Below are 14,300 nucleotides of genomic sequence, written 5' to 3' on the forward strand. Positions count from 1 at the left end.
GCCATCTGGTCCTGAGGCTTTTATTTGTCGGAGATGTTTGATTACTGATTCAGTCTCCTTGCTTATTATTGATCTGTTCCGATATTCTATTACTTTATGATTCATTCTTGGTAAGTTGTATGTTTCTAGGAATTTATCTATTTCTTCTAAGTTATCTAATTTGTTGGCATATAATTATTCACAGTAGTCTCGTGATATTTTGTGTTTCTGTGGTGTTAGTTGTAATGTCTCCTCTTTTGTTTATTAATTTGAGTAATGTCTCTTAAATCTTTCCTAGGTAGTCTAGCTAAATGTTTGTCCATTTTGTTTATCTTTTCAAAAGAAATTTGCTAAAATAGAGTTGTATCAGCTGACTTGTATAAGCTTAGAATCTAGAAAAAATGTAGAAAAGCTGCCCGAGAGTATGTTTAGTTTTAAATTCTTGACCATATTTGAATGTTTTCATTAAGTAGAACTCATAAGCAATTTCAATATTTAGAGCTGTTAGATTTAAATTTCAAGTTATACATTGAATATAATACTAGTTTTTGTGTAAAATTTTAAAGTATTTTTTAATGAAGGGCTATTGTGGGAAGTGCCACATTAAGAGAATTTTCTTGTAATGGTGGGAAGAAGTCTGTATGAGAGTAAATCATATTAGGCAACAAGATCTTTTATCATTTTCAATCCAGCAATTCTGGGAAATGTAAGTCAATTAGAGAAATTAAATCTCCAGTAGAAACAGTAGCTTTCTGAGGTCATTGTAACCTCTAAAAGAATGATTGTATATAACTTGGAGGAGTCCCTGTGCACCAAACTTATTCTATAAAAGAAGAGAATTGAATGAGAGACTTGAGAGTTTCATCAATCAATAATACAATTCAAGAAGAAAAGAAGAAAGAATAATTGTGAGTAATCATGTGGCCTTTCGGAACTGCATATTCTGATTCTTAGTAGGAAATTACATGGCATAGAATTTAGTGCCCTCACTCTACCATGAAAGATGCCCATTTTTCTTACCAGGCCATTACTTTGTGTGTACCACTAAATACTACATTTCCTTATATGGATAAATTAAATATTTCAAACCAAATTGTATCTTATTTTTCTCAGCTCTCTTTGTTATTTACATATTTGTCATCTTTCTAAAAGGATGGGTTTGTGCCTGTCCTTTGGAATCTGTTGGCTGGAAACTCTTTCTGATGACGTGTGGGGGCTAAACCAGGACCCACCTGAGGGAAGAAGGAGGAATCTGGGCAGTGCTCTCCAACAGTGACAGGTCTGAGATATACCTAAGGTTTTCCCGTGGATTCATCCCTTGATTTATCTGATGCTTCTTGATCACCCACCATGTCCCTACCTCTGTGTGCCACTTACCGTATACTGCCAGATCATCTCGGAAGGTGTAAAAAAAAAATGCATTCCCTGCCCACCAAGAACTTAGAGTGGTGAGGTCATCAAGTATGTGTCTATATAGGCAAAGACACAAGAAGGCACCGGGCACAGGACAGATGGAGAACTGGGCAAAGTGCATGGGAGCCCAGAGAGGGCACTTCAGTTTGCAGCAAGGCATAAGAGGTAGTGACACTTGACTCAGGTTGTGAAGACTGAGTGGGGTTTTCTCTGGAGTGGATGGAAGAAGTGTATTCCAGAGGCAGGAGGCCCCAGCCATGGTGCACCATCAATGACCATCTTCTGGCTGCTCACTGTGGGGTGGGGGGTTGTGGAAAGAGGACAAAACAGGGTCCTTGCCTGTGCACTTCTGTGTTCTGCATTTTTGGGTTATAGTCTCATGGCTGTGTTGTGCACATTCCCAAACCCACTGCTAGACCCCACTGGGGTGAATCAGTGTTTTGTGTTGAAATGTGTCGTTGCTTTTGCATGGCCTCACTGCCTCTTAATACACTATTTCATACACTGTTGAGCAGGAGTGCTCTGGCCTAGTGAGCAAGTCCCCCCACCCCCCCCCACCCCGAGTAAAGATATGGGATGCATTGAAGGAGGGGCCTGGTTATCTCGCAGAAGCCAATTTCTCTTCATCTCGTTGTGCTCTGTGTTCTGGAGCTGGTGCTGATGAGTTTGAGATGAGAAGAGGGTGTCCGCTTCCAGGCCCAGAGGTTTGACAATGTGTTAATCTCTCTGTTCTGGAAGAGAGGGAAAGTGAAGTTGTTCTGATTCTTTTTCTGGTGTTTCCAGTTCAGCCCCCTTTGTTAGTAGAGAATTTCTTTGTTAATTATCAGAGGCCCTTCTTGACAGCAAGAGGAGAGCAAAGGGTTCCTCCAGACATTGGGCAATTATAAGTATTTTGGATGAGTGATCAGGAGGAAGGACCGTACTATTACCCAGCTCCAGACAGACTCATAGCTGAGCTCAGTAACCTGGCAGACATGCTGGGAACCACAGATGGATGACAGTTAGCCTTGGGCCTTCTCTAATACCCATGACTGGCTGATGGTGCCTCCCAGGCCACAGATGACTCTGTCCCATGCTGCCTCCTTGTGCACTCATGTCCAGCTCCCTGGTTCAGGCCTTCAGTGCAGAGCCAACACTGTGAGGCTGATAGTAACAACGCTGCTGGTCAGTGCTGGTCATGGTGGATGAGGCAGCCAGGCAGAGGTGGGTAGGGCAGGGTTCTTTGCGGGGATGAGGGTTCAGGGAAGCAGAGGTTGCTGGTACCATATGGGTACCTGCCCACATGGAGCATAGGGGCTGCTGTGTGGACAGTGAGTGGACAGAGCCGAGTGCCATGCCCTACAGCTTTCTGCATGGCCTGTAGACACACTGAGAGTGGCTTTGAAGTGCATTTTCAGATTGGGTAGTGCTGTGGACATAATGTGGATCATCTCATCCTTGTAGAGAGGTTGAATGAAGAGAAAGGAAGCAGATTGTCTTTTACATTAGGGCCATATGGAGGGTCCCTTGGCATCCGTTTTCCTGAATTCTTTCTCTAGAGGCAGCACATTGAAGCATAGAAGCTGATGTTTTAAGACTTTTCAAAAAAGTTCTTCCAAACAAAGGTCATTTCAAACACTAGGCCCAGTGTTCTCCCCACCCCTTTTCCTAGTGGCTGTGAGTGACAGACAAGCTCCCAACCCCCATCTTCCTCCCTCCTCTGCCCTCTGCTGCAGCACAGCAGCTGGAAGCAGGGTTTGGGAAATTTGGAGGCAGAACAAACTAGTTTAAGTTACATATTGGGTAAGTGCATACTTCAAATTACCACTTTCTCCTTGAAATTTGTGGCACTCATCTGTCTCTACCATTCACTCAGTCCTGTCATGTAGTTAATGCGGTTACCTCTGTTTCTAATGCTGCCTTGTGTTCTTTTTTTTTTCTAAGATTTTATTTTTTTTAATCTCTACACCCAACGTGGGGCTCCAACTCACAACCCCAAGATCAAGAGTCACACACTCCACTGACTGAGCCAGCTAGGTACCCCTGCCATGTGTTCTTATTTAAGTATTCAAAGTGACTTAACTTTTGTAAAAATTTGATATATATATACAATGGACGCTGTTCAAGGAGGAAAGTCAGCAGTTCCTTTAACACAACATGTTAAGGAGCAGCATTTCTCTTCCTTTGGTGAAAGTTGCTTGCTGTTGTTCAAATATAAAGCATTTTTATACTTGAACTCTCAAATGATAGATCCTGGAAAACCTCCTGGAGGAGGTACCTGAATTATGAGTCAGAAACAAGCTGAATAAGGAAGGCTCTGCTCAAGGACATGCCAGTCCTCCCTGCTCTGCCAATTAGCTAACAGATATCCCTGCAGTCTGGGAGGATCCCAAACAGTATGAGCCTTGAGACAAATCAAGAAAAAGACCCACTACTGGCTGTTAGAAAAAAGATGAGCCCCTGGGTGTGGATAAGTCCTATGAGAACTGGCAGGAGACTCCCTTAGAGGAAGAGGGAAAAATCTAGGCACCTCCCCAGGGTAAAACTTTCCTGAAAACCTCCTACTTAGGGCAGAGGGAAGTGGGTTGAGCTTGCCTTACAGGAGCTGGGCTGTAGAAAGCTCCAGGAGATGTGAGCAGGACTGCAGGGGCCTCACTCCACCTGCACATCTTTGCAACAAGTAGGTGGCATTGTCCTAGCTAGGGCCAGGATAGGTCCTGAAGAGGCTTTGGAGCATAATGTCAGTGCTACTCACAGAAAATATGAACTGGGGCCATCTACCGGGAGAATCCCTCCAAAGGTAGAGCAGTGCTGGACTGAAGGCAGGATCTCAGGAAAACAGAATTTTAGAGTGGAAAGGACCCTCTGGGCTCTGTAACCATCAAGTCGCAATGAGGAAACTAAGGCAAAAGAAGTAAAATGACTTCCCCCAAATAGATTAGAGGCAGAGCTAGGATTAGAGTCATTCCTCTGTTCACACCTTTAATCACAAACATATGTGGAACCCCTGTTGGGGGCGAGTACGGTTCTAGGCCCTCGATCCAGGTTACTGACTCAGCCACCAGTGCTCTTCCAGTCACCAGTCCTCCTGCCTTGATCTAAATCTGAAAAGTGTGTCTGGCTTTGGACTTAGGTGAAGTTGGGCCCACAGATTCCAGAGATAAAAAACCAAGCTCACTCCCAGATCTGAAAGAAGATGATAAGGAAGGAGTAGCACGACTAGTTCTACTGATTAAATTACCAGATACAAGTACAACTTACCATTGGAAAAGTTTCTGATTCTATATTTGTGATGACCTTTACCCTAGATGGTTACTTGGAATACAAACTTTAAAATGGAAATGGCTTTTTTGTATTTGTTTTGAATACATCAAGATTAGAGACAAGTGGGGCACCTGGGAGGCTTAGTTTGTTGAGCATCCAACTCTTGATTTTGGCTCAGGTCATGATCCCAGGGTTGTGGGATCAAGCCCTGTGTCAGGCTATGCACTGAGCATGGAGCCTGCTTGGGATTCTCTCTTGGTCTCCCAATGTCCCTCTCCCCAGCTTATGCTCTCTCTCTCTTTCTCAAAAAAAAAAAAAAAAAAATGATTAGGGAGAAGTTAGGAATGGGTAGAGGGAAGAGTCAGGCTGTGGAAGGAGAGGAACCATTATGAAAAGAAGGCCCGTGTGAGCAGGAAAAGGGAGATTTGCCAAATGCCAGGCCCCTGCACACACAGGGTTAGGACTCAAAGTAGTTTTCTAGTTCTATCTGGCAGAAAACAATCCCTGTCCCTCTAGGTACAACATGATTTCCTGGAATTTCTGCTTAAGACATTCCCCATTTCAGGAGCACCTGAGTGGCTCAGTCGGTTGAGCATCCGTCCAACTTTGGCTCAGGTCATGATCTCACGGTTCGTGAGTTAGAGCCCCGTGTTAGGCTCTGTGCTGAAAGCTCAGAGCCTGGAGCCTGCTTCGGATTCTGTGTCTCCCTCTCTCTCTGACCCTCCCCTGCTCACACCCTGTCTCTCTCTAGCTCTCAAAAATGAATAAACGTTAAAAAAAAATAAAAAAAAAAAGACATGCCCCATTTCAGAAGCTTCTGATATCCTTGGGAAAGAACAGCCAAGTGAAGAAATGTCTTGGCTTTACTACCACAGGCCTGGGAATCCTCACCTGTGCTAATGATAGCAATTGCTCATGTTTACATACTGCTTTAGATTCTTGGCAGTGTTTATCTAACTAATCACTCTGTGAGATAGTTAAGGTGGGTGTTATTATTCCCATTTTGCAGATGAGGCAACTGCACTTCCAGGAAATTAATGGGTTTGCCTAGATCACAGAATTAATCTATAGGAGAGCCAGGGTTGGGACAGCCCTGGTGATCTGAATCCAAGTCTGTCATTTTCCCTTCCATGCTCTCTTGCTTTACCTAAAGGTGGGGAAGGAGTCCAGGTTTAAGCCTGTTTGGGGATAGATCCACATCAAGACCATCATGCCTGGTCTCTGGAGTTGCATACATATGGTAGGTGGGGCCATTCCAATGTGATTTTATTTCTTTGGCCCAGTGGTTTCATTAGGTGGTTCAGGAAGCATGGAGATTGCCCTGGGTTCTGTTGACCTAGTCTCCACTTGTTCAAGTTTTCTTTATCACAAAGAATATCCATTAGCCATAACAGTACAGTTTTCATAATGGGAGAATTGCTAGAGAAAGAAAACATAAGTTACAACTTCACTAAGTATTCTTGGTACCTTTAATCTCAGTGAGTTTCCAGTGAGTCTCGGTCATTCTGTATCTTCTTGGGTAGTCTCTGTGCCTGCAGGGTTACAAAAGATAGGTGGCAAAATGTGGGTGGGCCCTGGTCACGTGTTTTCCAAGGGGGTTCTGTCTGCCTGGTGCATGACCGCATGAGTGACTGTGTCTGGTCTTTCCTTTTAGAGCTGCCAACTTCAGGAACTTTACCTTCATCCAACTGAATGGAGAATTTTCTCGAGGAAAGGGACTTGATGTTGGAGCCCGCTTCTGGAAAGGAAGCAACGTCCTTCTCTTTTTCTGTGACGTTGATATCTACTTCACCTCCGAATTCCTCAATACATGCAGGCTGAACACACAGCCAGGTATGGGGATCTGGAGTTGGCTCTTCCCTTTCTCTCCCCCAGGGTGGCCTTCAGCTCTGTCACACACTCATTCTCTTCATAGTTCCCTCTGATGTCCTGCTTCTGAATTGGCCCGATTTTACCCAATGACCAAGAAAAAGCAAAATCATCTGGTTTAATTTCTCCTTTGATGTCATGGTGTGGGCCTGTCAGCTACCATAATTCTGGGACTCTTTGGCCTAGGTTCAAGTCTAAAACTCATTTACCATTTTCAGCTAAGAGGTTTGCCTGAGTGAACACCCACGGGAGAAAGTGCTGGGGGTTTGGGGGAGACATGGACTAGAAAGCTGCCTGACACTAAAGAGAAAGGCATAGCTGTGGGCAGTTCCCAAGGGAGCAAGGGCTCTGAGTGGGAAGAACCCACAATATGAAAATGATTTTCATAGAGTTTGACTCATAGCAAGGGCTGATATTCAGCTGATAACTACTGTTAAAATATTGAAACTCTTCTGTGGAAACTGGTAAAGAGCAAGTGCCTGGGGTCCCTATATCTACTCCTGCTGCCTAAAGTCACCATGACCCTTCTGGCAACCCTTCAGACTTCCCACAGACCAGCAATTAAAGGGTTAATGTCTGGAAGGGCAGGGAGTACCAGAACTCTCTTTCACACTCACTCCTGTTGGTTGATGCCCAGTGCCACAGCCACCAACTGTCAGTATTTTGGGGTTTTTTTTGTTTGTTTCTATTTTTTATTTTAGAGAGAGGGAGTGAGCCAAGCACATGTGTAAGCAGGGGAGAGACAGAGAGGGAGAGAGAGGTCCCAAGCAGTCTCCACACTCAGTGCAGAGCCCAACATGGGGCTTGATCCCACAACCCGGGATCATGACCTGAGCTGAAATCAAGAGTTGGATGCTCAACTGATTTAGCCACCCAGGCACCCAAGGACTGTCAGTATTTTGAATACCACTTCTTTGCTAGGAGGTCAGAGATATTTGAGAGTCTGTCCCTCTGATCTACCTGTGCAGAACTCCTAAGATCTGTTTTAGGGTTGAGTGATAAGAAAAGGAAAAGTGCAAATATCTGGGACATTTCAGAGGACTGAATATAAGTGTACTAACCTAATAGTGTTGTCTGTTGCTTTAAGTGAATGTTTGTTTTCTGGTTTGCAGGGAAGAAGGTATTTTATCCAGTCCTTTTTAGTCAGTACAATCCTGGCATAATATATGGCCATCATGATGCGGTCCCTCCCCTAGAACAGCAGCTGGTGAGTAATTACCCTGCAGGTGCCTTTGTGTGGCTCTGTTTCATGTCTTTCATTACCAGGGGCACCTGACCATGAGTAAAGGTGAGTGGAAATCTGTGGACTGATTCCCATAGTAATTTTTAAGTTTGTCAGACGTTCTGGCCTTTGCTCCCAGTGCCTTGTTGACTAAAAGTGCTTGCAATATTTAAAAGTGGAAAATAAATAGGAACAGTACCTTACAGAAAGGTAATTTCACACCTTCATAGTTTTCTTATATCATTTTTGGAAACTATTATTATTGCATTATAGATGCAACAAGCACATTTTCTCTTTATTATTACAAACTATATGAGGTAAGAAGGGTGAGATTTATGGTCCCATTTGACAGATGGAAAAGAGAAGTCAAAAAGGGTGGCTCACCCCAGGTCACACAGTGAGTGAGTCAGTGGGGGAATAAGGACAGATCCAGGGCCCTTCCCATCACACCATCATTGTCACAAACCACAGGGCCTCGGGTCCAGGGTAGCAGCAGAGGCATCACCAGCAAGGTAGCTTTTTTTTTTTTTTTTTTAATGTTTATTTATTTATTTATTTATTTTTTTATTTTTTTATTTTTTTTTTTTATTTATTTTTGGGACAGAGAGAGACAGAGCATGAACGGGGGAGGGGCAGAGAGAGAGGGAGACACAGAATCGGAAACAGGCTCCAGGCTCCGAGCCATCAGCCCAGAGCCTGACGCGGGGCTCGAACTCACAGACCGCGAGATCGTGACCTGGCTGAAGTCAGACGCTTAACCGACTGCGCCACCCAGGCGCCCCAATGTTTATTTATTTTTAAGAGAGAGAGAGAGAAAGAGGAAGAGGGACACAGAGAGAGAGGGAGACACAGAATCTGAAGCAGGCTCCAGGCTCTGAGCTGTCAGCACAGAGCCGATGCGGGGCTTGAACTCATGAACTACGAGATCATGACCTGAACTGAAGTCAGACACTTAACTGACTGAGCCACCCAGGTGCCCCACAAGGTGGTTTCTAAAGGAACGTTGGAGGGAGTTCTCTGCTAAGGTCTTGGCTGCACGGATGATAGATAGTGGAGCCACACAGCCACCAAGGATCTCTGTACACCGAGTGGTCTTGGTGGTGGTGGTGTTGGCAGTTAGTCCATTCAGCAGAAAAGCTGTGCAGGCAGGAGGAAGATGACCCCAGAAGAGGGTCTCTGTCATGCACATAGGCATACCCTATGCCCTTCTGAGACAAAATTCCTCAGGATTATTGTCATCTCAAGCGTGAACTGTTACCTTTTCCTGCAGAGAGATCAGCTGAGTTTGTCTACAGCTGTTTCCAGCTCGGGCTGAATATCGGGGGGATCTGACTTGGGGCTGTCTCTTGTTCATCGCTTTGAGTAGCTCTGTCTCCTCTTGAGGCAAAGCCATTGCTTCTGTGCAATGGGAGAGTAATCAGTTTTCATTGAAAGTTCTTTGAAATTCTTGTGGAGGACTGATTCTGTCTTTAAGCTTCCAGAAATAGCAAAACCTGTTCATTCTCTTGTTAATCCTCCAATTAACCTCTGGCAGTTCATTTAGGATCTTTTCCAGAAGGTTTCAGCCTGGTCCCCTGAGGTTGGACGAGGTTTGCTCCTCACCAGTCCTAGCATGGTTTCCCTTTGGGCCCAAGCTGGTAATGGTAATGACCAAGTATGGTAATGAGTTCTCTCTCCCCTCAGTGAAATTCTAATACCACAGATATATACTGAATATCTGTTTATGTATCTGTAATTTATATACACAAATATGACACGTATTTAGTATATGTGTGCTGCATATACTAAACACAGTATATGTCAACACAGTAAGAGTTTTTCACTCCCCAAGAACCAGTTTTTATCTACTTTAGGGTGATATCACTTCTGTGGAGACACAAAAGTTTTTTGTTTCCTTTCCATGAGTTCTCTGTTTCTAATAGGGTTTGGGAGTTGGGGGAAAGGGATACAATAAGCCTCCTTGGTTAAATAAAGTACTTAGTACTTCTTTGCATTTGACATCAGATGTGATTAATTTTTCAACTTCAAATTCATAAGATCTTATTTGCTTGCAAGGAATTCTTTTCATTTCACACTTTAAAAGTTTTATCCTTTTATTACCATTCCTGCAGGGAAGCAGGTGCAAAGGGGAGCTAGAGGTATGATGTAGTTAAGCCAGTTTCTCAGATCTCCAGAATTAATGGTCAAGCAGAAACAGAACTCAGATCGCTGCATCCATAGCTCGAGCCTCTGAATTATCCTGCAAATGCAGGATATTTGACATTTATTTCCAAATGCACCTTAGAGCTATCCTGGAGCATGCAAATCTGATTATGTTAGGGTTCAGTGTTCATGATGATTTAGTCTAGAGAAACATAGCAGTTGTCTCTGAGACACTGGGGGTTCTCCATCCAAAAAGGATGTGTTGATTATGTTTGTTATTAGATGAGCCATGTATTGAGCACTTGCCGCCTGCAGAGAACTAGACTAGACATTCTGGAGGAGTCAGAAGAACTGAAACAGTTTCTTATGCTCAGAAGTTATTGGGGAGGTCACTTTGCTCACCCTCTTGTTTTGTTTTTATAGACTGGCCCAAGATCACACAACCAGCTAGTAGTAGAACTCAGGCCAAAAGCAGGATTTCCTTACCCCAGTGCAATGGAAGCAGATTTGCTAGGATCTTGATGAGGGCTGAAATATAAAGGAAATGATCTGACAAAAATTCCAAAGGAGAACATAAAGCTACAGAAATTAATTTAATGGAGACAGAATGTGTACGTGCTGAGAAGGTATAAAATAAAAAGAGATGATTAGAGACGGTAAGTTAGGAAAGACTTCCTACCAAGGGTTCATTTCGGCTCATTCATGAAAGATACAGGATATAGATATAGATATAGATATAGATATAGATATAGATATAGATATAGATATAGATACAGATATAGACAAGATAGAGATACAGGTACAGATAGAGATAGAGATAGAGATAGAGATAGAGATAGAGCTAGAGATAGAGACAGAGATACTCTTGAGAGCCACCCCTGGAATACATCAGTATCAAGGTGAAGGGAGAATGCAGATCCAAAATGTAGCTGTAACAAAAATTACCAATGGATGCAAACACAAGACAAATTTTCAGAGCAGCCCTGCAAATGTGACCTTGTTAGTGCCTGTGCTAGTCATTGCATCTCAGGCCATTGCCACTGCTGTTTGATAACACTGTCTTCAGACTAAAGCCAGAAGCTGCATTTATGATTTGTGTGTGTATATGTGTTCAGACTACTTATTTCTTTACTTTTGAGTACAAGCCATTAATGATAAAAAATATGCGAAATGATGGAATTTTATGCTAACATTTAATTTCTTGAGTTTTAAACCTGAGATAAAACTTGCTGATGCTTTAATGTAGAAACAGCTCAGAGAGAAAGGAATGACTGTCATTTAAATAATTATTAACTTTAGACATTCCACTCTCTTGGCTCAAGCCTTGTACCACTGCTGGGTGGCTGGGGCCACTGCCGGAATCTTCTACCTCTTCTGTCTGTAGTCCTTTTCCCTCTCCTATAATCTGGTCTTTCCTTTACCTCCTGCCAGAGATACGTTTCCAAAACACAGATTAATCTCATTTTAAATAATCTTTTATGGCACAGAGCCAGTGGTGTGCTAGTAAATGTTTAACAACCCACACTCTGAAAAGGTGGGGGAGAGAAAAGCCCTGATTCATAGCATTTGCCACTTTCCATGGTGTCAGTACTCCCACTGTGGCCTATTTCAGGCCCCCAGAGTGATGTCACTGAACACCGAGGCGGGAAGAGACTTGAGCAATCCTGGTGAGCTGGTACTGGCCAGCTGCGGCACCACACTGCCAGCCTCGATTCCTTTGTGGGATTAACTGCTCTCCACAAACTGACTCTGAAACTGGTTACAGAGGAAATGTCTGCAAACCCCAGCACCCGGCACATGGTCCCAGTTTGGTAGACACCCAGGCCGGCTGCTCTGCCAGGCAAGCATACCCATCCTGTGTGCCGGCCTCCCCCCTCAGGGCCATCTCCTCGCCATCTCTGCTGCCTGTGGTGCCTGACATCTCAGTCCACCATGCATCCCACCCATCATTTAAATCCAGTGGCTTTGTGCTCCTCTGTCCAGCGTGTGAATGTTTTACTGGCTCCTGTCCTTGCCCTCTTGGATTATATACCCTTACCTGTCTCTACCCACTTCCAAGAAGTATTTCACCACTAACCTGCATTTTGGTTTAAATTTCTAAAAATTGCTGACTGGGCATAGTCCATCCTTTTGGTCTGCTTTTAAATATTCGGAAAGCAGACACTCACTGAGTTCCAAAAGTAGTGTTAACAGGTGCTGTACTCAAGCCTTTTGGAACCCAGCACTGTGCCTGCTTTATTTTGGGGAATCTCAGTAAGGTGATGAGCTATTATTATGCTCATTTCACAGCTGAAAATTTGAAGCTTAGAGAATAAGTCACTTGTTCAGATTGCTAAGTGGCAGGGCTGGGAACTCAGATCCTGCCCCGTATGATGGAGACTGGGCTAAGGATACTGGGTGGTAGGGGATGTGTCCTGTGGCCTCAGAGTGCTTCCATGAGAGCATAGAGTCTAGCTTTAGGTGGTAGATTCCTGGAATAGGGAACCTGGACGATTCCTCGTCCAATATGACACCCTTCAGAAGACACTTTATTTTTTAAAAAAAAAATTTTTAATGTTTATTTTGAGAGAGAGAGAGAGAGAAAGAGCACAAGTGGGGGAGGGGCAAAGAGAGAGGGAGGCACAGAATCCAAAGCATCCTCCAGGCTCTGAGCTGCAGCACAGAGCCCAGTGCGGGGCTCAAACCCACAGACCATGAGATCATGACCTGAGCAGAAGTCGGATGCTTAACTGACTGAGCCACCAGGCACCCTGACACTTTATTTTTTTTTTAAGCAGATACCAATAAAAGAAGACTTGTAGAAAAATGTGGGTTAGTACAGACCTTGGAGGAGGTGGCTTTTGAGTCCATTCTTAAACCAATTCTATGACAGCTGTGCCTCCAGAATATCTTCTCAAGAAATGGAAACTGTCACAGCAATCATGGTGTTGGTTTGGGCTCAGCCACAAGTGGCCGAGTTCTCCTGGGCAGGTCACTCTGCCTCTGTGCTACAAGGCACATGCAGCCTCCCTCAGGACCCTGATAATAAGGAAGGTACAGGGTGGGGTCGTGGAGTGCCCAGCCCAGCTACCAAAGCCCCTGAAGCTCAGCATGTGTGCCGCTCACAGGCAGGGCTGACCACATAATTGGCATGGCCCAGTGCACACTGAAAAATGCAGGGCCCTTTAAGAATTAAGAATTTGAAGCGCATGAAACCAGGCAGGGAGCCCTCTACGCTCAGGGCCTGGGGACTGCACGGGTCACATCCCACTGGCGTTTGTGAATGTGAGGCTGGGCGAACGCAACCTCGGTTCTTGGGAGGCTCTCTTTGATTTAGAGGAAATACTCTGCCTGAGTATTTGTTATTTATTTTATTTCAGGGCCCAGATTGCTTCACGGGCAGTTGTCCAAGTCAGCACCATTAAAGCAACAGGCGCTGCCTCCCGGCTCCCCGCGCAGCTGCAGGGCGGCCGCCTTCCCACATCTTTGGGGAGAGACGCTGATTTGTGCTTTGTGTTTTGGTCCTAATAGAAAATAATCACCCCCATCACGTGAATCGCCCACAGAGCTTTGGGTCTGGAAACTTCCTGTGGGAGAGCGGCCTCCACAACTGTCCTTTTGTGGTGTGTGCATGTCCCGCAGTGCTCTGCCGAGATCTAAGGTGGGGAGAGAAAGGGTGCTGCAGAGAGTTGAGAGGAAGCCAGCTCTTGAAAGACATTTTTTAAAAATGAGGATAGCACTTGAAAACGGAGCGGCAAAATTCAGGACAGGAGATGTTTTTCTTTTAACATATAATCTTAGGGTTTCTTCCTCCTCTGTTGTAGTAAACATCATTGGTGTGTATCTTTTCAAAGCTTGAACAGAGCAGTGGAGCTCCTGAGGCCTGGGGCAGCGATTCTAAGAAGTAGAGTCCTCTGCTCAGTCCCCAGGAAGGTGAAAATGTATTTGTCTGTGGGTCCAGACAAATACACAATTCTGAGAATTTTTGCCCTGGAGTTCCTAGGCCTTCTCCGAGCCACTCACGAATTCCCTAGTTGAACTATGTCTGTTTCCATTGCCCCAGGACTGCTCTTCATTCTTTCATTGGAGAAGCACTTATTGAGCACCTGCTGTTTGCTGGATAGTGATCTGGGTGCTGTGAAGGAGACCAAGGCCCTGGGCAGACATTCACCAGTGGTCATAGGGGAAGACAGAACAGAGAAACAGATGCATCAACAGGATAATTTCAGAGAGCCATAAGTGTTGTAGAGAAAGTAAACCAGGTGATGGGATAGAGAGTGACATGTTGTTGTGGGGGGTGGTGCTGACACAGGCTGGGAGGGTGAGGATGACTGCTCTAGGCAAGTGACATTGGAGCTCAGTGGTGAGCAGGAAAAAGGTGACCTAGATAGGGAGTCTGCAAGTGTCCAGCCTTAGAGACCTGTGAGCCTGGTATGTTCAAGGGCAGAATAGA

At 44.6% G+C, this 14,300-nt stretch overlaps 1 protein-coding gene across 18 annotated transcripts in view; it reads left to right on the plus strand.

The window, feature by feature from the left end:
- CSGALNACT1 (chondroitin sulfate N-acetylgalactosaminyltransferase 1) overlaps window positions 1–14,300 on the plus strand; it is a 341,791-nt gene that overhangs the window by 320,780 nt on the left and 6,711 nt on the right. For all 18 annotated transcript variants that reach the window (XM_078445488.1, XM_060653383.3, XM_060653386.3 and 15 more), the window contains 2 exons: window positions 6,290–6,468; window positions 7,617–7,711. In XM_078445488.1, coding sequence (XP_078301614.1) covers window positions 6,290–6,468; window positions 7,617–7,711 — 274 coding nt within the window. The remainder of the gene's footprint in view (window positions 1–6,289; window positions 6,469–7,616; window positions 7,712–14,300) is intronic.

The sequence above is a fragment of the Panthera onca genome, chromosome B1 (assembly GCF_046562875.1).
Source record: "Panthera onca isolate mPanOnc1 chromosome B1, mPanOnc1 haplotype 2, whole genome shotgun sequence".
Lineage (NCBI taxonomy): Eukaryota > Metazoa > Chordata > Mammalia > Carnivora > Felidae > Panthera > Panthera onca.